At 35.6% G+C, this 25,291-nt stretch overlaps 1 protein-coding gene across 1 annotated transcript in view; it reads right to left on the bottom strand.

Moving 5' to 3' along the window:
- The window catches only part of CATSPERE (catsper channel auxiliary subunit epsilon), a 251,287-nt gene that overhangs the window by 162,825 nt on the left and 63,171 nt on the right, over positions 1-25,291 (bottom strand). Inside the window, exon 7 of the mRNA XM_065871636.1 lies at positions 8,802-8,908. Within this exon, the coding sequence (XP_065727708.1) occupies positions 8,802-8,908 (107 nt within the window). The remainder of the gene's footprint in view (positions 1-8,801; positions 8,909-25,291) is intronic.

Genomic DNA, 25,291 nt, shown 5'->3' with positions numbered 1-25,291 from the left:
TCCTTGCCAACACTTGTTAACTCTTGTCTTTTTGATGATGATCACTCTAACAGGTATGAAGTGATATTTCATTGTGGTTTTGATTTGCATTTTCCTTGTGATTAGTGATGTCAGGCACCTTTTCAGATATTTGTTGGCCACTTATATGTCTTCTTTGGGAAAATGACCATTTAGTTCCTCTATTTTATATCCGATTTTGGTGTTGTTGTTGCTATTGAGTTGCATGAGTTCTTAATATATTTTGGATATTAACCCCAATCAGATACATGATTTGCAATTAATTTGCAATTAAACCCATTCAATAGGTTGCCTTTTTATTTGTTGAATTGGCTTTTGGTGTCAGATCCAAAATATCAGTGCCAAGACTGATGTCAAGGAGCTTACCATCTATGTTTTCTTCTACAAGTTTTATGGTTTCAGGTCACACATTTAAGTCTTTAATCTCATTTCAAGTTCATTTTTGTGTATGATGTAGAATAAGTTTCCAGGTTTATTCTTTTGCATGTTGCAGTTTCCCAACACAATTTATTGAAGAGACTATCCTTTCTCCATTGTATATTTTGGGTCTTTTGTCATCAATTAACTGACCATGTATACATGGGTTTATTTCTGGGCTCTTGATTCTGTATCATTAACCTATGTGTTTTTATGCACATACCATACTGTTTTGATTACTACATCTTTGTAATACAGTGTAATGTCAGGTAGTGTGATGCTTCCAGCTTTGTTCTTATTTCTCAAGATTATTTGGTTATTTGAGGTCTTTTGCAGTTCCATACAAATTTTAGAATTGTTTGTTCTATTTCTGTAAAAATTGTCAATGGAATCTTGACAGGGATTGCACTGAATCTGTAGATTACTTTGGATGGTATGGACATTTAAACAATATTAGTTCTCTATATGAGCATGTAATATATTTCCATTTATTTATGCCTTTGATTTTTTTTTCATCAATGTCTCATAGTTTTCAGTGTACAGATCTTTTACCACTTTGGTTAAATTTAATCCTATGTATTTTATTCTTTTGATGAAATTGTAAATGGGATTGTTTTCTGAGTTTCTCTTTCTGATAGTTCATTGTTAGTGTATAGAAATACAACTGGTTTTGTATATAGATTTTGTATCCTGCAATCTACTGAATTTTTAAATTAGTTCTCATAGTTTTTGGAGGAGTCTTTAGGGTTTTGTATACATAAGATCATGTCATCTATAAAAAGAGACAGTTTTACTTCTTCCTTTCCAATTTAGGTGCCTTTTATTCTATTTTTTGCCTAATTGCTCTGGCTAGGACTCCCAGTTCTATGTTGAATGTAAGTGGTGAGAGAGGGCCTCCTTGTCTTGTTCCTGACTTTAGAGAAAAAGTTTCCAGCTTTTCGCCATTGATTATAAGGTTTACTGCGGACTCATCATATATGGCCTTTATTATACTCACCTTTATTATGTATGTTCCCTCTATACTCACTTTCTTGAGAGTTTTTGTCATGAATTGATAAAATTTGCCAAATGATCTTTCTGTATCTATTGAGATAAACATATGATTTTTATCCTGCATTTTGTTAATCTGGTGTATTACACTGATTGAATTGTGTGTGTTGAACCATCCTTGCATCCCTGAAATGAATCCCACTTGATCATGGTGTATGAGCCTTTAAAGGTATTGTTAAATTTGGTTTTCTCGAGAATTTTTACGTTTATATTCATCAGGTATTGGCCTGACGTTTTCTTTTCTTTTAGTGATCTTTTCTGGTTTTTGTATCAGGGTAATTTTAGCCTTGAAAAATGAGTTTGGAAGATTTCCCTCTTCTTCTATTTTTTGGAAGAGTTTGAAAAGGATTGGTAGTAAGTCTTCTTTAAATATTTGGTACAATTCACCACAAAGTATTCTTAAATAAACATACATATACAAATACTTTACATACTCATGCTAGTATTTCTATAGAAAAAATTCTTAGAAGTGGGAATGTTAAGTCATAGGTTACATTTATTTAAAATATACATTCTGCAGCAATCTTCCTCCAAAATATTTTAAACAAGTCTATATTTTTCAACTTACCTGTTTTACCAATTCACACTCCCAATATTTCCCTATGTTCTCCCCAAACCTAATCTCCTTCTCCATCTTCTTCTTCACTTCCTCCTCTCCTCTTCAGAAATATTCTTCCTTCCCTTCCTCCTCCTGCTCACTCTATTACATTTTTCTTCTTATTACCCTTCTTCCTTTGGTCATCTCACATTTGTTGGGATTATAAATACAATGTGGGAGAACAAGTAAAAATAGGCATGCTTTTATTTTTCATGATATAATGAAAATAATTCATGTTTTATCAATTAACTTAGTCTCTGATATGTATATTTGTTTTAAGTTAAGCAAATTTTCTCCTAATTCCAACTTATTAACCATTTATAAAGTCAAAAATGCATGTTAGATTTTATCAAAAACTCTTTTCATACCTATTGTAAACAATTATGTCATTTTTTCCCTTTAATCTATTACTATAGTAAATTACATTAATTTCCTAATGTTGAAACATCTTTGCATATGTAACCACACTCTAGAAGTTTTAAAGTCATGTTGAAAAATAAAGTGGTGTTGATTTTAATATAGTAACAATGCATCTATATTAAAAGAAAAATTAACATATTCTTGAGCTCTGTCTGCCCAATTTTTTATATTTGAACTATGCTGGCCTTACATAATGAATTGAAAAGATTTCCATATTCTTAAACATATGTTATATAGTTTGAATAATATAGAGATTATTATTTTATGCCAATAGCCTTAGGAGAATTTGCTCACAAAACCATCTGGGCTTGATGTCTTGAAGAAGAAGATTAATTTTATTACCATTTCAATTTTATATATCTTTAAAAGAAAAAATCTTTCTAAAAAACAAGTGACATGACAGTCATCACACAATATTTTAACAGTAGTTCCTGAATATCTAAATATCCAGACAGTATTTAAGTTAAATATCTTTTAATTTATAGGTTCCTCCACCAACTCTCTCTTTTTTTTTCTTTGTAATTTAGTTTTTGAAGGAATGAGTTTACTGGGTAATATTTTTAAATATAAAACAACAAGGTTGGTCATGTGCATGCCCAAGACTGTGCCTTTTGAGGGATGACCTCAGAGGCTTCATACTGTGGGGGAAATAAACTTCACTAAAATAGTCCAGTCAATCACTAAACAAATAAGCAAGGAAACAAAAAATAACAATCCACTAGAGGGACTAAACAGTAGATTTGAAATGTCAGAAGAAAGAACTACTGAACTTGTAGGATGATTGAGATTATGCAATCCAAAGAAGAAAGAGAGAGAAAAAAAGTAAAGAAAAATGTGTAGAACCTCAGTGAAATGTGTGACATCATTAACTGCATCAACATATGTGTAGCTGGAGTGTCAGAAGAAAAGGAGAGAAAAAAATGAGGGAAAAATTTGAACAATAGCTGAAAACTTCCCAAATTATGAAAATCAATCTATATATTTAAGGAGCTCAAAAAACTCCAGCTAGGATCAATACAAAGAGATCCACACACTTAACACCATAGCAAAAATGTTGAAAGCCAAAGTAAAGGAAAATCTCAAAAACAGCAGGAGAAAATCAACACATTACAAAGAAGGAACACCCCCTCACTCAACACACACAGACACACACACACAGACACACACATACACACACACCAAATTAAAAGCTGACTTCTTATAAGAAATAATGGAGGGCAGAGGCAGTGGAATCACATATTTAAAGTGTGGAGAGAAAAAAACTCAACAGAAATTCTATATCCAGCAAAACTACTTTTCAAAAATGAAGTAGAAAGTAAGACTTTTCCAGATACACAAAGAGAAGAGAACTTGTCATAGAAAATCTGCGTTTTAAGAACTACTAAAGGAAGTTCTTCAGGTTGAAAGCAAGACACAGCACACAGTAATTCAAATCCACATTTAAAAAAACACAAAAAACAATGGTAAAGGTAATTATACAATTATAAAAGAGTATAAATGGGGCTTCCCTGGTGGCACAGTGGTTGAGAATCCGCCTGCCAGTGCAGGAGACATGGGTTCCAGCCCTGGTCTGGGAAGATCCCACATGCTGCAGAGCAACTAAGTCTGTGCACCATAACTACTGAGCCTGCACTCTACAGACAACGAGCCACAACTGCTGAGCCCATGCACCACAACTACTGAAGCCCATGCACCTAGAGCCCGTGCTCTGCAATGAGAAGCCACCATGATGAGAAACCGACACACCACAACAAACAGTAGCCCCCACTCGCCGCAACTAGAGAAAGCCATGCGCAGCAATGAAGACCCAACACAGCCAAAAAAAAAGAGTATAAATGTATGTTTCTCCGTTTTTCTCTTAACTGATTTTAAAAGCAATTTTATAAAGCAACATGTGTTTAATTGTATTGTTGGGCTTATAACATAAAAATATAATATATTTGCTAATAATAAGATTATAGAGAGGGATGGGAACACAGCTATATTGGAGAAAGGAAATGACAACAGATGATAACTCAAATCCATAGGAACAAATGAATAAGACCAGATATGGTAAATAAGGAAGTTAATACAAGTTCTATACATGTATACTGGCTCTCCTTTCTTCCCCCAGCTTCTTTAAAAGGTATAATATTACTCAAGCTAATAGTTATAACAACGTGTCATTGGGTTTATAGCATATATAGATATAATAATATGCATAACAATAGTGGCAAACAAGGCCAGTTGGGGGAGGAAATAGGAATGCTTTCCTATATCTCACTGGAATTAAGTTAGCATAAATCTGAATTAGATTCTGATAATATATATATATATATGATAATATATATATATGTATATGGCCTGCCCTAGATGAAAAACTAAGAAAATATTTCAAACAATATAGTGAAAAAAATTAATGTAATTAAACTGTTAACACACTGAAAATAATACTAAAGAAAACAGTAGAGGAGGAATACATGAAAAAAAGACATAAGAAATATATTAAATGAAAAGAAGATGACAGACATAAATCCAACTATGTCAGTAATAACCTTAAATGTGAGAGGACTAAACAGACCAGTGAAATGTCAGAGACTAGGTAACAAAAGAAGATCCAACTATATGCTGCCTATAGGGGATGCATTTTAGATTCTAAAATACAAATAGGTTGGGAAAAAAAGGATGAGAAAAATATATCGTGCAAAGGAGTGGATATACTAATATCAGACAAAATACATTTTAAAACAAAATTAAAAGTTCCAAAAATAAAGAGGGACATTTTATAATGTTGAATGGTCTGTCCATCAGGGAAGTATAATGATTATAAATGTATTCATCTGACAACAGAGACATAAAATACGTGACGCAAAACCTGACAGATAAAAGGGAGAAAGAAATAATTCAACAATAATAGTTGTAGACTTTGATATACCACTTTCAATAATGGGTAAAACAACCAGCAGAAGATCAACAAGGAAACAGAAGACATGAATAACACTATAAACCAGCTAGACCTAACAGACGCCTATAGAACACTCCACCCAACGACAGAAAACTACAAATTCTTCATAAGTGTACATGGAAAGTTCTCCAGGACAGACCACATGTAAGGCCATAAATAAACCTCAATATATTTAAAAGGATTGAAATCATATAAAGTATTTTCTCTGACCACAAAGAAGTGAAATTAGACACCATATGACCCAGAAATTTCACTCTTAGGTATACATGCAAGAGAAATGAAAAATGTCCACACAAAACTTGTATATAAATGTTCATAGCAGCACTATTCATAATAGAACCAAAGCGGAAGCAACTGAAATGTTCAGAAACTAAAGAATGAATAAATGAAACGTTGGTATACCTATAAAATGGAATATTACTTGGCAATAAAAAGAAATGAAATACATTTGGCCTTTGCACAATGCAGGGGTCAGGGTGCTGCCTCCTCTACCACCCACCTCCTCCAACAGTCAAAAGTCTGTGTATAATTTTACAGTTGGCTCTCCATACACTTAGTTCCACATCCGTGGATTCAACCAACTGTAGATTGTGTAGTACTGTAGTACATATGTATTGAAAAAAAAGATCTGTGTATAAGTGGACCTGTGTAGTTTAAACCCTTGTTGTTCAAGGGTCAACTGTACTGATATATGCTACAACATGGATGAACCTTAGAAACATTATGCTAACAGAAAGAAGCCAGTCACAAAAGAACATATATTGTATGATCCTCTTGATATGAAACAATCCAGAATAAGCAAACCACAGAGAAAGAAAATAGATTAGCAGTGTTAAGAGCTGGGGGAGGAGGGAATGGGGATTCTTTTTGGGTTGATAAAGATGTTCTAGAATTAGATAGTGGTTGCACAACTCTGTGAATATCCTAAAAATCATTGAATTGTACACTTTAAAAGGGTGAATTGTGTAGTATATGAATTATATCTCAATAAAGCCATTAAAAATAGAGAAGAAACAAATGGTACCAATAACCTTCTTACCTACCTGCTAAATGAGACAAGGCCTTTGGCTTGGTTTTATAGCAACTGCTTCTCCTCCCTCCCTAACACCCAAAGTTTTATAAGATCAGCAGGAATTTCAGCTCCAGATTAATATTTTATCTCTCTAAATGGCACCTTCTACTTTAACCATGAATTGAACTTCTTTGCATCTCCTAGAATGCATCTGCTTTCTTAGGTCTCTGTTTGAAGGCCCTGTTATGTGTTGCCCTGCTCTTTGAAAGCTTCCTCCAATTGGCTCACTTTTATTTCTTTTCAATAGTGCAGATGTCACCTCTTTAGGAACGTCCTCCCTGAGGCTTAGTTAGTGCACCCTCGAAGCCTTAGTTGCTGTACCATCTATATATTTCACTGCACCCTGGGCTCACTTCTATCATAGCATCTATTTGTTTACTTGTCTCCCCCACTAAACTATAACGTCAATGACTGCAAGTATTGTATCTTATAGTTACAAGCACCTTGCCCTGTGCCTAGGTGCTCAATAGATTAAGAAAGCCTGTCTTGCCATATGTAAATCAATGAAGTTAAAACAAATCCTCACACCATACATAAAAATAAACTCAAAATGGCTTGAAGACTTAAATATAAGATATGACATCATAAAACTCTTAGATGAGAACATAGGCAAAACATTCTCTGACATAAATTGTACCGATGTTTTCTTAGGTTAGTTTCCCAAGGTAATAGAAATAAAAGCAAAAATAAACAAATGGGACCTAATCAAACTTACAAGATTTTGTATAGTAAAGGAAACCATAAACAAAATGAAAAGACAACTTACGGACTGGGAGAAAATATTTGCAAATGATGTGACTTACAAGGGATCAATGTGCAAAATATACAAACAGCTCATATAACTCAATACCAAAAAAAAAAAAAAACAAAACAATTGAAAAATGGTCAGAAGATCTAAATAAACATTTCTCCAAGGAAGATATACAGATGGCCAACAGGCACATGAAAAGATGCTCATCATCACTAATCATTAGAGAAATGCAAATCAAAACTATAATGAGGTACCACCTCACACCAGTCAGAATGGCCATCATTAAAAAGTCTACAAATAATAAATGCTGGAGAGGATGTGAAGAAAAGGGAACCTTCCTGCACTGTTGGTGGGAATGTAAATTGGTGCAGCCACTATGGAAAGCAGTATGGAGGTTCCTCAGAAAACTAAAAATAGAGTTGCTATATGACACTGCAATCCTACTGCTGGGCATATATCTGGACAAAACTATAATTTGAAAAGATTCATGCACCCCAATGTTCACTGCAGCATTATTTATAATAGCCAAGACACGGAAACAACCTAAGTGTCCATTGACAGATGAATGGATAAGAAGATGTGGTATTTATAATCAATGAAATATTACACAGCCATAAAAAAGAATGAAACAATGCCATTTGCAGCTACATGGATGGACATAGAGATTATCATACTAAGTGAAGGAAATCAGAAAGAGAAAGACAAATACCATATGATATCACTTATATGTGGAATCTAAAATATGACACAAATGAACTTATCTACAAAACAGAAACAGACTCACAGACATAGAGAACAGACTTGTGGTTGCCAAGGGAGAGGGGGAGTGGGGGAGGGATGAATTGGGAGATTGGGATTAGCATATGCAAACTATTATATATATGATGGATAAAAAACAAGGTCCTGCTGTGTAGCACAGGGAACTATATTCAATATCCTGTGATAAACCATAATGGAAAAGGATATAAAAAAGAATGTATATATGTATATGTATAACTGAATCACTTTGCTATATGTAGAAATTAGCACAACATTGTAAATCAACTATACTTCAATAAAATAAAAATTTTAAAAATGTTTGTCTTAACCCCATGATCACCTACTAACTTTAACAGTAACAGATTTTACTTCTCAGGGGTGTGTGAGTGTGTGTGTGAGAGCACAAAAACCTGTGCACTGATGGTGGTAATGATTGTGATATCAGTCATATCACTGTGGCTCACTTTAAAGAACCAGCAGGAAACATTTTGAGATATTGCTAGGATTTGCCACCATCCTGAATGAGACTCTTGCATTGACCTTTAGCTATTAATACAAATTGTGAAACTACTGGAGTGTGACTGGTATTTTCTGAGTTGGTAACGAGTTCTGATTATCACAATTTCAATGTGTTCAAAGAAGCTACTTGGAAATTACATATAAGATACTCCATGAAATTCTACTAGGGTTTTTAAATTTCTTGAAGTTTCTGATAATTAATTTACTTAATTTTAAACATAAATTTTATATCTGAAATTTGAAAATTAAATACCCATTCTTCATTTTTCTATGTGGAAAATAAACTTTTCTCCTCAGAACTGTATATATGGCAGGCTTCTGTCCCAAAGTGGCCAGCTGTTTGCTAAGTATTATGGAATTCTGTAAAAAAAAAAAAAATTCCTCTTTTTAATCCTTTCAGAGCCAAAATTATTCAGAAATTACATCATGATATACTGAATTTATTATTTTAGTTAAGACATTGTTTATATTTATAAATTTACCACATTTTCAAGATTCAGCTTTGGTTTTTTTCCTACTATATAGCCTCCTCCCTATTAGAACCTTATGAATGATAAATGTCATAATTTCCAACATGTTGAAAACACTATGCACAATCTGAATAAACTGATATTATGGAGGCTGTTAAATAAATACACTTAGTTTTAAAATTTTATTTATTTATTTATTTTAACATCTTTATTGGAGTATAACTGCTTTACATTGTTGTGTTAGTTGCTGCTGTATAACAAAGTGAATCAGCTATATGTATGCATACATCACCATATACCCTCTCTCTTGCATCTCCCTCCTACACTCCCTTTCCAACCCCTCTAGGTGGTCACAAAGCACCGAGCTGATCTCTGTGTGCTATGCAGCTGCTTCTCACTAGCTATCTATTTTACAGTTGGTAGTGTATATATGTCAATGCTGTTCTCTCACTTTGCCCAGCTTACACGTCCCCCTCCCCATGTCCTCAAGTCCATTCTCTACGTCTGCATCTTTATTCCTGTCCAGCCCCTACGTTCATCAGAACATTTTTTTTCTTTTACATTCCATATATATGTGTTAGCATATGGTATCTCTTTTTCTCTTTCTGACTTACTTTACTCTGTATGTAAATATACAAATAACTCAATTTCGTTTCTTTTTATGGCTGAGTAATATTCCATTGTATATATGTGCCATGTCTTCTTTACCCATACATCTGTCGATGGACACTTACGTTGCTTCCATGTCCTGGTTATTGCAAATAGTGCTACAATGAACATTGTGGTACATGACTTTTTTTGAATTACGGTTTTCTCAGGGTAAATGCCCAGAAGTGGGATTGCTGGGTCATATGGTAGTTATATTTTTAGTTTTCTAAGGAACCTCCACACTGTCCTCCATAGTGGCTGTATCAATTTACATTCCCACCAACAGTGCAAGAGGGTTCCCTTTTCTCCACACCCTTTCCAGCATTTATTGTTTGTAGATTTTTTGATGACAGCCAATCTGACTGGTGTGAGGTGATACCTCATTGCAGTTTTGATTTGAATTTCTCTAATGATTAGTGATGTTGAACATCCTTTCATGTGTTTGTTGACAATCTGTATATCTTCTTTGGAGAAATGTCTATTTGGGTCTTCTGCCCACTTTTGGATTGGGTTGTTGGGTTTTTTTTATATTGAGCAGCATGAGCGGCTTGTATATTTTGGAGATTAATTCTTTGTCAGTTGCTTCATTTGCAAATATTTTCTCCCATTATGAGTGTTGTCTTTTCATCTTGTTTATGGTTTCCCTTGCTGTGCAAAAGCTTTTAAGGTTCAGTAGGTCCCATTTGTTTATTTTTGTTTTTATTTCCATTTTTCTAGGAGGTGGGTCAAACAGGATCTTGCTGTGATTAATGTCATAGAGTGTTCTGACTATGTTTTCCACTAAGAGTTTACTAGTGTCTGGCCTTATATTTAGGTCTTGAATCCATTTTGAGTTTATTTTTGTGTATGGTGTTAGGGAGTGTTCCAATTTCATTCTTTTACATGTAGCTGTCCAGTTTTCCCAGCATCACTTATTGAAGAGGCTGTCTTTGCTCCATTCTATATTCTTGCCTTCTTTATCAAAGATAAGGTGACCATTTGTGCGTGGGTTTATCTCTGGGCTTTCTACTCTGTTCCATTGATCTATATTTCTCTTTTTGTGCCAGTACCATACTTTCTTGATTACTGTAGCTTTGTAGTATAGTCTGAAGTCAGGAAGCCAGATTCCTCAACTCCATTTTTATTTCTCAAGATTGTTTTGGCTCTTGGGGGTCTTTTGTGTTTCCATACAAATTGTGAAATTTTTTGTTCTAGCTCTGTGAAAAATGCCATAGGTAATTTGATGGGTGTTGCAATGAATTTGTATATTGTTTTGGGTAGTATAGTCATTTTCACAATGTTGATTCTTCCAATCCAAGAACATGGTATATCTCTCCATCTGTTTGTATCATATTTAATTTCTTTCACCAGTGCCTTATGTATCATATTCAATTTCTTTCATCAGTGTCTTATAATTTTCTGCATAGAGGTCTTTTGTCTCCTTAGGTAGGTGTCCTCCTAGGTATATTATTCTTTTTGTTGCAATGGTAAATGGGAGTGTTTCCTTAATTTCTGTTTCAGATTTTCATCATTAGTGTATAGGAATGCAAGAGAGTTCTGTGCATTAATTTTGTATCCTGCTGCTTTACCAAATCCATTGATGAGCTCTAGTAGTTTTCTGGTAGCATCTTTAGGATTCTCTATGTATAGTATCATGTCATCTGCAAACACTGACAGTTTTACTTCTTTTCTGATTTGGATTCCTTTTATTTCTTTTTCTTCTCTGATTGCTGTGGCTAAAACTTCCAAAACTATGTTGAATAATAGGGGTGAGAGTGGGCAACCTTGTCTTCCTCCTGATCTTAGTGGAAATGGTTTCAGTTTTTCACCATTGAGAATGATGTTGGCTGTGGGTTTGTCATATATGGCCTTTATTATGTAGAGGTAAGTTCCCTTTATGGCTACTTTCTGGAGAGTTTTTATCATAAATGGTTGTTGAATTTCATCAAAAGCTTTTCCTCCATCTATTGAGATGATCATATGGCTTTTCTCCTTCAGTTTGTTAATATGGTTTATCACATTGATTGTTTTGCATATATTGAAGAATACTTGCATTCTTGGGATAAACCCCATTTGATCATGGTGTATGATCCTTTTAATGTGCTGTTGGATTCTGTTTGCTAGTATTTTGTTGAGGGTTTTGCATCTATGTTCATCAGTGATATTGGCCTGTACATTTCTTTTTTTGTGACATCTTTGTCTGGTTATGATATCAGGGTGATGGTGGCCTCATAGAATGAGTTTCGGAGTGTTCCTCCCTCTGCTATATTTTGGAAGAGTTTGAGAAGGATAGGTGTTAGCTCTTCTCTAAATGTTTGATAGAATTCACCTGTGAATCCATCTGGTCCTGGGCTTTTGTTTGTTGGAAGACTTTTAATCACAGTTCCAATTTCAGTGCTTGTGCTTGGTCTGTTTATATTTTCTATTTCTTCCTGGTTCAGTCTCGGAAGGTTATGCTTTACTAAGAATGTGTCCATTTCTTTCAGGCTGTCCATTTCATTGGCATATAGTTGCTTGTAGTAATCTCTCATGGTCCTTTGTATTTCTCCAGTGTCAGTTGTTACTTCTTCTTTTTCATTTCTAATTCTGTTGATTTGAATCTTCTCCCTTTTTTTCTTGATGAGTCTGGCTAATGGTTTACCAATTTTGTTTATCTTCTCAAAGAACCAGCTTTTAATTTTATTGATCTTTGCTATCATTCCCTTCATTTCTTTTTCATTTATTTCTGACCTGATTTCTTTCCTTCTGCTAACTGTTTTTTTGTTCTCCTTTCTCTAAGTGCTTTAGGCGTAAAGTTAGGTTGTTTATTTGAGATTTCTCTTGTTTCTTGAGATAGGAATGTATTGCTATAAACTTCCCTCGTAGAACTGCTTTTGCTGCATTCCTTAGGTTTTGGGTCATCGTGTTTCATTGCCATTTGTTTCTAGGTATTTTTTGATTTGCTCTTTGATTTCTTCAGTGATCTCTTGGTCATTTAATAGCATATTATTTAGCCTCCATGTGTTTGTATTTATTACAGTTTTTTTCCTGTGATATTTAGTCTCATAGTGTTGTGGTTGAAAAAGATACTTGAAAGATTTCAATTTTCCTCAAGTAACTGAGGCTTGATTTGTGACCCAAGATATGATCTATCCTGGAGAATGTTCCATGAGTACTTGAGAAGAAAGTGTATTCTGTTGGTTTTGGATGGAATGTCCTATAAATATCAATTAAGTCCATCTTGTTTAATGTATCATTTAAAGCTTGTGTTTCCTTATTTATTTTCGTTTTGGTTGATCTGTCCATTGGTGAGAGTCCCCTACTATTATTGTGTTACTGTCGATTTCCCCTTTCATGGCTGTTAGCATTTGCCTTATGTATTGAGGTGCTCCTATGTTGGAATGCCTCATTGCTGCAGGAATTGTTATATCTTCTTCTTGGACTGACCCCTTGATCATTATCTAGTGTCCTCCTTTGTCTCTTGTAATAGTGTTTATTTTAAAGTGTATTTTGTCTGATATCAGTGTTGCTACTCCAGCTTTCTTTTGATTTCCATTTGCATGGAATATCTTTTTCCATCCCCTCACTTTCAGTCTGTATGTGTTTCTAGGTCTGAAGTGGGTCTCTTGTAGACAGCATATATATGGGTCTTGTTTTTGTATTCATTCAGCCAGTCAATGTCTTTTGGTTGCATCATTTAATCCATTTACATTTAAGGTAGATATCAATATGTGTGTTCCCATTACCATTTTCTTAATTGTTTTGCGTTTGTTATTGTAGATCTTTTACTTCTCTTCTGTTTCCTGCCTAGGGATGTTCCTTTAGCATTTTTTGTAAAGCTGCTTTGGTGGTGATGAATTCTCTTAGCTTTTGCTTGTCTGTAAAGGTTTTAATTTCTCCATCGATTCTGAGTGAGATCCTTGCTGGGTAGAGTAATCTTGGTTGAAGAGTTTCCCTTTCATCACTTTAAATATGTCCTGCCACTCTCTTCTGGTTTGCAGAGCTTCTGCTGAAAGATCAGCTGTTAACCTTATGGGTATTCCCTTGTATGTTATTTGTTGCTTTTCCGTTGCTACTTTTAATATTTTTTCTTTATATTTAAATTTTGATAGTTTGATTAATATGTGTCTTGGCATGTTTCTCCTTGGATTTATCTTGTTTGGGACTCTCTGCGCTTCCTTGACTTGGTTGATTATTTACTTTTCCATGTTAGGGAAGTTTTCAACTATAATCTCTTCTAATATTTGCTCAGACCATTTCTTGTTCTCTTCTTCTTCTGGGACCCCTATAATGCGAATGTTGTGTGTTTAATGTTTTCCAAGATGTCTGTGAGACTGTCCTCAATTCTTTTCATTTTTTTTTCTTTATTCTGCTCTGTGATAGTTATTCCCACTATTTTATCTTCCAGGGTCACTTATCTGTTCTTCTGCCTCAGTTATTCTGCTATTGATTCCTTCTGGAGAATTTTAAATTTCATTTATTGTTGTTGTTCATCATTGTTTGCTCTGTAGTCCTTCTAGGTCTTTGTTAAATGTTTCCTGTATTTTCTCCATTCTATTTCCAATTTTTCTTTTTTTTTTTTTTTTTTTTAAACATCTTTATTGGGGTATAATTGCTTTACAATGGTGTGTTAGTTTCTGCTTTACAACAAAGTGAATCAGCTATACATATACATATGTTCCCATATGTCTTCCCTCTTGCGTCTCCCTCCCTCCCACTCTCCCCATCCCACCCTTCCAGGCTGTCACAAAGCACCGAGCTAATATCCCTGTGCCTTGCGGCTGCTTCCCCCCAGCTATCTACCTTACTACGTTTGTTAGTGTGTATATGTCCATGACTCTCTCTCGCCCTGTCAAAACTCACCCTTCCCCCTCCCCATATCCTTAAGTCCATTCTCCAGTAGGCCTGCGTCTTTATTCCTATCTTACCCCTAGGTTCTTCATGACATTTTTTTTCCCTTAAATTCCATATATATGTGTTAGCATACGGTATTTGTCTTTTTCTTTCTGACTTACTTCACTCTGTATGACAGATTCTAGGTCTATCCATCTCATTACAAATAGCTCAATTTCATTTCTTTTTAAGGCTGAGTAATATTCCATTGTGTATATGTGCCACATCTTCTTTATCCATTCATCCGATGATGGGCGCTTAGGTTGTTTCCATGTCCTGGCTATTGTAAATAGAGCTGCAATGAACATTTTGGTACATGACTCTCTTTGAATTTTGGTTTTCTCAGGGTATATGCCAAGTAGTGGGATTGCTGGGTCATATGGTAATTCTATTTGTAGTTTTTTAAGGAACCTCCATACTGTTCTCCACAGTGGCTGAACCAATTCACATTCCCACCAGCAGTGCAAGAGTGTCCCCTTTTCTCCACACCCTCTCCAGCATTTATTGTTTCTAGATTTTTTGATGATGGCCATTCTGACTGGTGTGAGATGATATCTCATTGTAGTTTTGATTTGCATTTCTCTAATGATTAATGATGTTGAGCATTCTTTCATGTGTTTGTTGGCATTCTGTATATCTTCTTTGGAGAAATGTCTATTTAGGTCTTCTGCCCATTTTTGGATGGGGTTGTTTGTTTTTTTGTTATTGAGCTGCATGAGCTGCTTGTAAATTTTGGAGATTAATCCTTTGTCAGTTGCTTCATTTGCAAATGTTTTCTCCCATTCTGAGGGTTGTCTTTTGGTCTTGGTTATGGTTTCCTTTGCTGTGCAAAAGCTTTGAAGTTTCATTAGGTTCCATTTGTTTATTTTTGTTTTTATTTCCATTACTCTAGGAGGTGGGTCAGAAAGGATCTTGCTGTGATTTATGTCATAGAGTGTTCTTCCTATGTTTGCTTCTAAGAGTTTGATAGTTTCTGGCCTTACATTTAGGTCTTTAATCCATTTTGAGCTTATTTTTGTGTATGGTGTTAGGGAGTGATCTAATCTCATACTTTTACATGTACCTGTCCAGTTTTCCCAGCACCATTTATTGAAGAGGCTGTCCTTTCTCCACTGTACATTCCTGCCTCCTTTATCAAAGATAAGGTGTCCATATGTGCGTGGGTTTATCTCTGGGCTTTCTATCCTGTTCCACTGATCTATCTTTCTGTTTTTGTGCCAGTACCATACTGTCTTGATGACTGTTGCTTTGTAATATAGTCTGAAGTCAGGGAGCCTTATTCCTCCAGCTCCTTTTTTCGTTCTCAAGATTGCTTTGGCTATTCGAGGTCTTTTGTGTTTCCATACAAATTGCGAAATTTTTTGTTCTAGTTCTGTGAAAAATGCCAGTGGTAGTTTGATAGGGATTGCATTGAATCTGTAGATTGCTTTGGGTAGTAGAGTCATTTTCACAATGTTGATTCTTCCCATCCAAGAACATGGTATATCTCTCCATCTATTTGTATCATCTTTAATTTCTTTCATCAGTGTCTTATAATTTTCTGCATACAGGTCTTTCGTATCCTTAGGTAGGTTTATTCCTAGATATTTTATTCTTTTTCTTGCAATGGTAAATGGGAGTGTTTTCTTGATTTCACTTTCAGATTTTTCAGCATTAGTATATAGGAATGCCAGAGATTTCTGTGCATTAATTTTGTATCCTGCTACTTTACCAAATTCATTGATTAGCTCTAGTAGTTTTCTGGTAGCATCTTTAGGATTCTCTATGTATAGTATCATGTCATCTGCAAACAGTGACAGCTTTACTTCTTCTTTTCCGATTTGGATTCCTTTTATTTCCTTTTCTTCTCTGATTGCTGTGGCTAAAACTTCCAAAACTATGTTGAATAAGAGTGGTGAGAGTGGGCAACCTTGTCTTGTTCCTGATCTTAGTGGAAATGCTTTCAGTTTTTCACCATTGAGGATGATGTTTGCTGTGGGCTTGTCATATATGGCTTTTATTATGTTTAGGAAAGTTCCCTCTATGCCTACTTTCTGGAGGGTTTTTATCATAAATGGGTGTTGAATTTTGTCGAAAGCTTTCTCTGCATCTATTGAGATGATCATATGGTTTTTCTCCTTCAATTTGTTAATATGGTTTATCACATTGATAGATTTGCGTATATTGAAGAATCCTTGCATTCCTGGAATAAACCCCACTTGATCATGGTGTATGATCCTTTTAATGTGCTGTTGGATTCTGTTTGCTAGTATTTTGTTGAGGAGTTTTGCATCTATGTTCATCAGTGATATTGGCCTGTAGTTTTCTTTCTTTGTGACATCCTTGTCTGGTTTTGGTATCAAGGTGATGGTGGCTTCGTAGAAGGAATTTGGGAGTGTTCCTCCCTCTGCTATATTTTGGAAGAGTTTGAGAAGGATAGGTGTTAGCTCTTCTCTAAACGTTTGATAGAATTCACCTGTGAAGCCATCTGGTCCTGGGCTTTTGTTTGTTGGAAGGTTTTTAATCACAGTTTCAATTTCAGTGCTTGTGATTGGTCTGTTCATATTTTCTATTTCTTCCTGATTCAGTCTTGGCAGGTTGTGCATTTCTAAGAATTTGTCCATTTCTTCCAGATTGTCCATTTTATTGGCATAGAGTTGCTTGTAGTAATCTCTCATGATTTTTTTTATTTCTGCAGTGTCAGTTGTTACTTTTCCTTTTTCATTTCTAATTCTATTGATTTGAGTCTTCTCCCTTTTTTTCTTGATGAGTCTGGCTAGTGGTTTATCTATTTTGTTTATCTTCTCAAAGAACCAGCTTTTAGTTTTATTGATCTTTGCTATTGTTTCCTTCATTTCTTTTTCATTTATTTCTGACCTGATTTCTTTCCTTCTGCTAACTGTTTTTTTGTTCTCCTTTCTCTAAGTGCTTTAGGCGTAAAGTTAGGTTGTTTATTTGAGATTTCTCTTGTTTCTTGAGATAGGAATGTATTGCTATAAACTTCCCTCGTAGAACTGCTTTTGCTGCATTCCTTAGGTTTTGGGTCATCGTGTTTCATTGCCATTTGTTTCTAGGTATTTTTTGATTTGCTCTTTGATTTCTTCAGTGATCTCTTGGTCATTTAATAGCATATTATTTAGCCTCCATGTGTTTGTATTTATTACAGTTTTTTTCCTGTGATATTTAGTCTCATAGTGTTGTGGTTGAAAAAGATACTTGAAAGATTTCAATTTTCCTCAAGTAACTGAGGCTTGATTTGTGACCCAAGATATGATCTATCCTGGAGAATGTTCCATGAGTACTTGAGAAGAAAGTGTATTCTGTTGGTTTTGGATGGAATGTCCTATAAATATCAATTAAGTCCATCTTGTTTAATGTATCATTTAAAGCTTGTGTTTCCTTATTTATTTTCGTTTTGGTTGATCTGTCCATTGGTGAGAGTCCCCTACTATTATTGTGTTACTGTCGATTTCCCCTTTCATGGCTGTTAGCATTTGCCTTATGTATTGAGGTGCTCCTATGTTGGAATGCCTCATTGCTGCAGGAATTGTTATATCTTCTTCTTGGACTGACCCCTTGATCATTATCTAGTGTCCTCCTTTGTCTCTTGTAATAGTGTTTATTTTAAAGTGTATTTTGTCTGATATCAGTGTTGCTACTCCAGCTTTCTTTTGATTTCCATTTGCATGGAATATCTTTTTCCATCCCCTCACTTTCAGTCTGTATGTGTTTCTAGGTCTGAAGTGGGTCTCTTGTAGACAGCATATATATGGGTCTTGTTTTTGTATTCATTCAGCCAGTCAATGTCTTTTGGTTGCATCATTTAATCCATTTACATTTAAGGTAGATATCAATATGTGTGTTCCCATTACCATTTTCTTAATTGTTTTGCGTTTGTTATTGTAGATCTTTTACTTCTCTTCTGTTTCCTGCCTAGGGATGTTCCTTTAGCATTTTTTGTAAAGCTGCTTTGGTGGTGATGAATTCTCTTAGCTTTTGCTTGTCTGTAAAGGTTTTAATTTCTCCATCGATTCTGAGTGAGATCCTTGCTGGGTAGAGTAATCTTGGTTGAAGAGTTTCCCTTTCATCACTTTAAATATGTCCTGCCACTCTCTTCTGGTTTGCAGAGCTTCTGCTGAAAGATCAGCTGTTAACCTTATGGGTATTCCCTTGTATGTTATTTGTTGCTTTTCCGTTGCTACTTTTAATATTTTTTCTTTATATTTAAATTTTGATAGTTTGATTAATATGTGTCTTGGCATGTTTCTCCTTGGATTTATCTTGTTTGGGACTCTCTGCGCTTCCTTGACTTGGTTGATTATTTACTTTTCCATGTTAGGGAAGTTTTCAACTATACTCTCTTCTAATATTTGCTCAGACCATTTCTTGTTCTCTTCTTCTTCTGGGACCCCTATAATGCGAATGTTGTGTGTTTAATGTTTTCCAAGATGTCTGTGAGACTGTCCTCAATTCTTTTCATTTTTTTTTCTTTATTCTGCTCTGTGATAGTTATTCCCACTATTTTATCTTCCAGGGTCACTTATCTGTTCTTCTGCCTCAGTTATTCTGCTATTGATTCCTTCTGGAGAATTTTAAATTTCATTTATTGTTGTTGTTCATCATTGTTTGCTCTGTAGTCCTTCTAGGTCTTTGTTAAATGTTTCCTGTATTTTCTCCATTCTATTTCCAATTTTTCTTTTCTTTTTTTTTTTTTTTAAACATCTTTATTGGGATATAATTGCTTTACAATGGTGTGTTAGTTTCTGCTTTACAACAAAGTGAATCAGCTATACATATACATATGTTCCCATATGTCTTCCCTCTTGCGTCTCCCTCCCTCCCACTCTCCCCATCCCACCCTTCCAGGCTGTCACAAAGCACCGAGCTAATATCCCTGTGCCTTGCGGCTGCTTCCCCCCAGCTATCTACCTTACTACGTTTGTTAGTGTGTATATGTCCATGACTCTCTCTCGCCCTGTCAAAACTCACCCTTCCCCCTCCCCATATCCTCAAGTCCGTTCTCCAGTAGGCCTGCGTCTTTATTCCTATCTTACCCCTAGGTTCTTCATGACATTTTTTTCCCTTAAATTCCATATATATGTGTTAGCATACGGTATTTGTCTTTTTCTTTCTGACTTACTTCACTCTGTATGACAGATTCTAGGTCTATCCATCTCATTACAAATAGCTCAATTTCATTTCTTTTTAAGGCTGAGTAATATTCCATTGTGTATATGTGCCACATCTTCTTTATCCATTCATCCGATGATGGGCGCTTAGGTTGTTTCCATGTCCTGGCTATTGTAAATAGAGCTGCAATGAACATTTTGGTACATGACTCTCTTTGAATTTTGGTTTTCTCAGGGTATATGCCAAGTAGTGGGATTGCTGGTTCTTATGATAATTCTATTTGTAGTTTTTTAAGGAACCTCCATACTGTTCTCCATAGTGGCTGAACCAATTCACATTCCCACCAGCAGTGCAAGAGTGTCCCCTTTTCTCCACACCCTCTCCAGCATTTATTGTTTCTAGATTTTTTGATGATGGCCATTCTGACTGGTGTGAGATGATATCTCATTGTAGTTTTGATTTGCATTTCTCTAATGATTAATGATGTTGAGCATTCTTTCATGTGTTTGTTGGCATTCTGTATATCTTCTTTGGAGAAATGTCTATTTAGGTCTTCTGCCCATTTTTGGATGGGGTTGTTTGTTTTTTTGTTATTGAGCTGCATGAGCTGCTTGTAAATTTTGGAGATTAATCCTTTGTCAGTTGCTTCATTTGCAAATGTTTTCTCCCATTCTGAGGGTTGTCTTTTGGTCTTGGTTATGGTTTCCTTTGCTGTGCAAAAGCTTTGAAGTTTCATTAGGTCCCATTTGTTTATTTTTGTTTTTATTTCCATTACTGTAGGAGGTGGGTCAGAAAGGATCTTGCTGTGATTTATGTCATAGAGTGTTCTTCCTATGTTTGCTTCTAAGAGTTTGATAGTTTCTGGCCTTACATTTAGGTCTTTAATCCATTTTGAGCTTATTTTTGTGTATGGTGTTAGGGAGTGATCTAATCTCATACTTTTACATGTACCTGTCCAGTTTTCCCAGCACCATTTATTGAAGAGGCTGTCCTTTCTCCACTGTACATTCCTGCCTCCTTTATCAAAGATAAGGTGTCCATATGTGCGTGGGTTTATCTCTGGGCTTTCTATCCTGTTCCACTGATCTATCTTTCTGTTTTTGTGCCAGTACCATACTGTCTTGATGACTGTTGCTTTGTAATATAGTCTGAAGTCAGGGAGCCTTATTCCTCCAGCTCCTTTTTTCGTTCTCAAGATTGCTTTGGCTATTCGGGGCCTTTTGTGTTTCCATACAAATTGCGAAATTTTTTGTTCTAGTTCTGTGAAAAATGCCAGTGGTAGTTTGATAGGGATTGCATTGAATCTGTAGATTGCTTTGGGTAGTAGAGTCATTTTCACAATGTTGATTCTTCCCATCCAAGAACATGGTATATCTCTCCATCTATTTGTATCATCTTTAATTTCTTTCATCAGTGTCTTATAATTTTCTGCATACAGGTCTTTCGTATCCTTAGGTAGGTTTATTCCTAGATATTTTATTCTTTTTCTTGCAATGGTAAATGGGAGTGTTTTCTTGATTTCACTTTCAGATTTTTCAGCATTAGTATATAGGAATGCCAGAGATTTCTGTGCATTAATTTTGTATCCTGCTACTTTACCAAATTCATTGATTAGCTCTAGTAGTTTTCTGGTAGCATCTTTAGGATTCTCTATGTATAGTATCATGTCATCTGCAAACAGTGACAGCTTTACTTCTTCTTTTCCGATTTGGATTCCTTTTATTTCCTTTTCTTCTCTGATTGCTGTGGCTAAAACTTCCAAAACTATGTTGAATAAGAGTGGTGAGAGTGGGCAACCTTGTCTTGTTCCTGATCTTAGTGGAAATGCTTTCAGATTTTCACCATTGAGGATGATGTTTGCTGTGGGCTTGTCATATATGGCTTTTATTATGTTTAGGAAAGTTCCCTCTATGCCTACTTTCTGGAGGGTTTTTATCATAAATGGGTGTTGAATTTTGTCGAAAGCTTTCTCTGCATCTATTGAGATGATCATATGGTTTTTCTCCTTCAATTTGTTAATATGGTTTATCACATTGATAGATTTGCGTATATTGAAGTATCCTTGCATTCCTGGAATAAACCCCACTTGATCATGGTGTATGATCCTTTTAATGTGCTGTTGGATTCTGTTTGCTAGTATTTTGTTGAGGAGTTTTGCATCTATGTTCATCAGTGATATTGGCCTGTAGTTTTCTTTCTTTGTGACATCCTTGTCTGGTTTTGGTATCAAGGTGATGGTGGCTTCGTAGAAGGAATTTGGGAGTGTTCCTCCCTCTGCTATATTTTGGAAGAGTTTGAGAAGGATAGGTGTTAGCTCTTCTCTAAACGTTTGATAGAATTCACCTGTGAAGCCATCTGGTCCTGGGCTTTTGTTTGTTGGAAGGTTTTTAATCACAGTTTCAATTTCAGTGCTTGTGATTGGTCTGTTCATATTTTCTATTTCTTCCTGATTCAGTCTTGGCAGGTTGTGCATTTCTAAGAATTTGTCCATTTCTTCCAGATTGTCCATTTTATTGGCATAGAGTTGCTTGTAGTAATCTCTCATGATTTTTTTTATTTCTGCAGTGTCAGTTGTTACTTTTCCTTTTTCATTTCTAATTCTATTGATTTGAGTCTTCTCCCTTTTTTTCTTGATGAGTCTGGCTAGTGGTTTATCTATGTTGTTTATCCTCTCAAAGAACCAGCTTTTAGTTTTATTGATCTTTGCTATCGTTTCCTTCATTTCTTTTTCATTTATTTCTGATCTGATTTTTATGATTTCTTTCCTTCTGCTAGCTTTGGGGTTTTTTTGTTCTTCTTTCTCTAATTGCTTGAGGTGCAAGGTTAGGTTGTTTATTCGAGATGTTTCCTGCTTCTTAAGGTGGGCTTGTGTTGCTATAAACTTCCCCCTTAGAACTGCTTTTGCTGCATCCCATAGGTTTTGGGTCGTTGTGTCTCCATTGTCATTTGTTTCTAGGTATTTTTTTTATTTCCTCTTTGATTTCTTCAGTGATCACTTCATTATTAAGTAGTGTATTGTTTAGCCTCCATGTGTTTGTATTTTTTACAGATCTTTTCCTGTAATTGATATCTAGTCTCATGGCGTTGTGGTCAGAAAAGATACTTGATACAATTTCAGTTTTCTTAAATTTACCAAGGCTTGATTTGTGACCCAAGATATGATCTATCCTGGAGAATGTTCCATGAGCACTTGAGAAAAATGTGTATTCTGTTGTTTTTGGATGGAGTGTCCTATAAATATCAATTAAGTCCATCTTGTTTAATGTATCATTTAAAGCTTGTGTTTCCTTATTTATTTTCATTTTGGATGATCTGTCCATGGGTGAAAGTGGGGTGTTAAAGTCCCCTGCTATGAATGTGTTACTGTTGATCTCCCCTTTTATGGTTGTTAGTATTTGCCTTATGTATTGAGGTGCTCCTATGTTGGGTGCATAAATATTTACAATTGTTATATCTTCTTCTTGGATCGATCCCTTGATCATTATGTAGTGTCCTTCTTTGTCCCTTTTAATAGTCCTTATTTTAAAGTCTATTTTGTCTGATACGAGAATTGCTACTCCAGCTTTCTTTTGGTTTCCATTTGCATGGAATATCTTTTTCCATCCCCTTACTTTCAGTCTGTATGTGTCTCTAGTTCTGAAGTGGGTCTCTTGTAGACAGCATATATAAGGGTCTTGTTTTTGTATCCATTCAGCCAATCTGTGTCTTTTGGTGGGAGCATTTAGTCCATTTACATTTAAGGTAATTATTGATATGTATGTTCCTATTTCCATTTTATATATTGTTTTGGGTTCGCTACTATAGGTCATTTCCTTCTCTTGTGTTTCGTGTCTAGAGAAGTTCCTTTAGCATTTGTTGTAAAGCTGGTTTGGTGGTGCTGAACTCTCTCAGCTTTTGCTTGTCTGTAAAGGTTTTAATTTCTCCATCAAATGTGAATGAGATCCTTGCTGGGTAGAGTAGTCTTGGTTTCAGGCTATTCTCCTTCATCACTTTCAGTATGTCCTGCCACTCCCTTCTGGCTTGTAGGGTTTCTGCTGAGAGATCAGCTGTTAACCTTATGGGGATTCCCTTGTGTGTTATTTGTTGTTTTTCCCTTGCTGCTTTTAATATGCTTTCTTTGTATTTAATTTTTGACAGTTTGATTAATATGTGTCTTGGCGTGTTTCTCCTTGTATTTATCCTGTATGGGACCCTCTGTGCTTCCTGGACTTGATTAACTATTTCCTTTCCCATATTAGGGAAGTTTTCAACTATAATCTCTTCAAATATTTTCTCAGTCCCTTTCTTTCTTTCTTCTTCTTCTGGAACCCCTATAATTCGAATGTTGGTGCGTTTCATGTTGTCCCAGAGGTCTCTGAGACTGTCCTCAGTTCTTTTCATTCTTTTTTCTTTATTCTGCTCTGCAGTAGTTATTTCCACTACTTTATCTTCCAGGTCACTTATCCGTTCTTCTGCCTCAGTTATTCTGCTATTGATCCTATCTAGAGTGATTTTAATTTCATTTATTGCATTGTTCATCGTTGCTTGTTTCATCTTTAGTTCTTGTAGGTCCTTGTTAACTGTTTCTTGCATTTTGTCCATTCTACTTCCAAGATTTCGGATCATCCTTACTATCATTATTCTGAATTCTTTTTCAGGTAGATTGCCTATTTCCTCTTCATTTGTTAGGTCTGGTGGGTTTTTATCTTGCTCCTTCATCTGCTGTGTGTTTTTCTGTCTTCTCATTTTGCTTATCTTACTGTGTTTGGGGTCTCCTTTTTGCAGGCTGCACGTTCGTAGTTCCCGTTGTTTTTGATGTCTGTCTCCAGTGGCTAAGGTTGTTTCAGTGGGTTGTGTAGGCTTCCTGGTGGAGGGGACTAGTGCCTGTGTTGTGCTGGATGAGGCTGGATCTTGTCTCTCTAGTGGGCAGGTTCACGTCTGGTGGTGTGTTTTGGGGTGTCTGTGGCCTTATTATGATTTTAGGCAGCCTCTCTGCTAATGGGTGGGGTTGTGTTCCTGTTTTGCTAGTTGTTTGGCATAGGTTGTCCAGCACTGTGGCTTGCTGGTCGTTGAGTGAAGCTGGGTGCTGGTGTTAAGATGGAGGTCTCTGGGAGATTTCCACCGTTTAATGTTATGTGGAGCTGGGAGGTCTCTTGTTGACCAGTGTCCTGAAGTTGGCTCTCCTACCTCAGAGGCAGAGCCCTGACTCCTGGCTGGAGCACCAAGAGCCTTTCATCCACACAGCTCAGAATAAAAGGGAGAAAAAGTAGGGAGAATTAGTAGAAGTATGAGTAAAGAAAGAGGGAAAGGAGGAAAGGAAGGAAGGAAGAAAGAAGCAAAGAAGGAAAGAAAGGAGGGAGGGAGGGAGGGAGGGAGGAAGGAAGGAAGGAGGGAAAGAAGGAAAAAAAGACAGAAAGAAAGATGATACAGTAAAAATAAAATAAAGTATAATATAGTTATTGAATTAAAAAATATTTAGAAAAAAAAAAAGGGACGGATAGAACCTTAGGACAAATGTTGGAAGCAAAGCTATACAGAGAAAATCTTACACAGAAGCATACACATACACCTTCACAAAAAGAGGTAAAGGGGAAAAAATCATAAATCCTGCTCCCTGAGACCACCTCCTCAATTTGGGGTGATTCGTTGTCTAAAGGAGGGAGGGAAGGAAGGAAAGAAAGAAAGA

This window comes from Phocoena phocoena, chromosome 1 (assembly GCF_963924675.1).
Source record: "Phocoena phocoena chromosome 1, mPhoPho1.1, whole genome shotgun sequence".
In the NCBI taxonomy this organism is placed as follows: Eukaryota; Metazoa; Chordata; class Mammalia; order Artiodactyla; family Phocoenidae; genus Phocoena; species Phocoena phocoena.
This window is presented reverse-complemented; position numbering and strand designations above follow the sequence as displayed.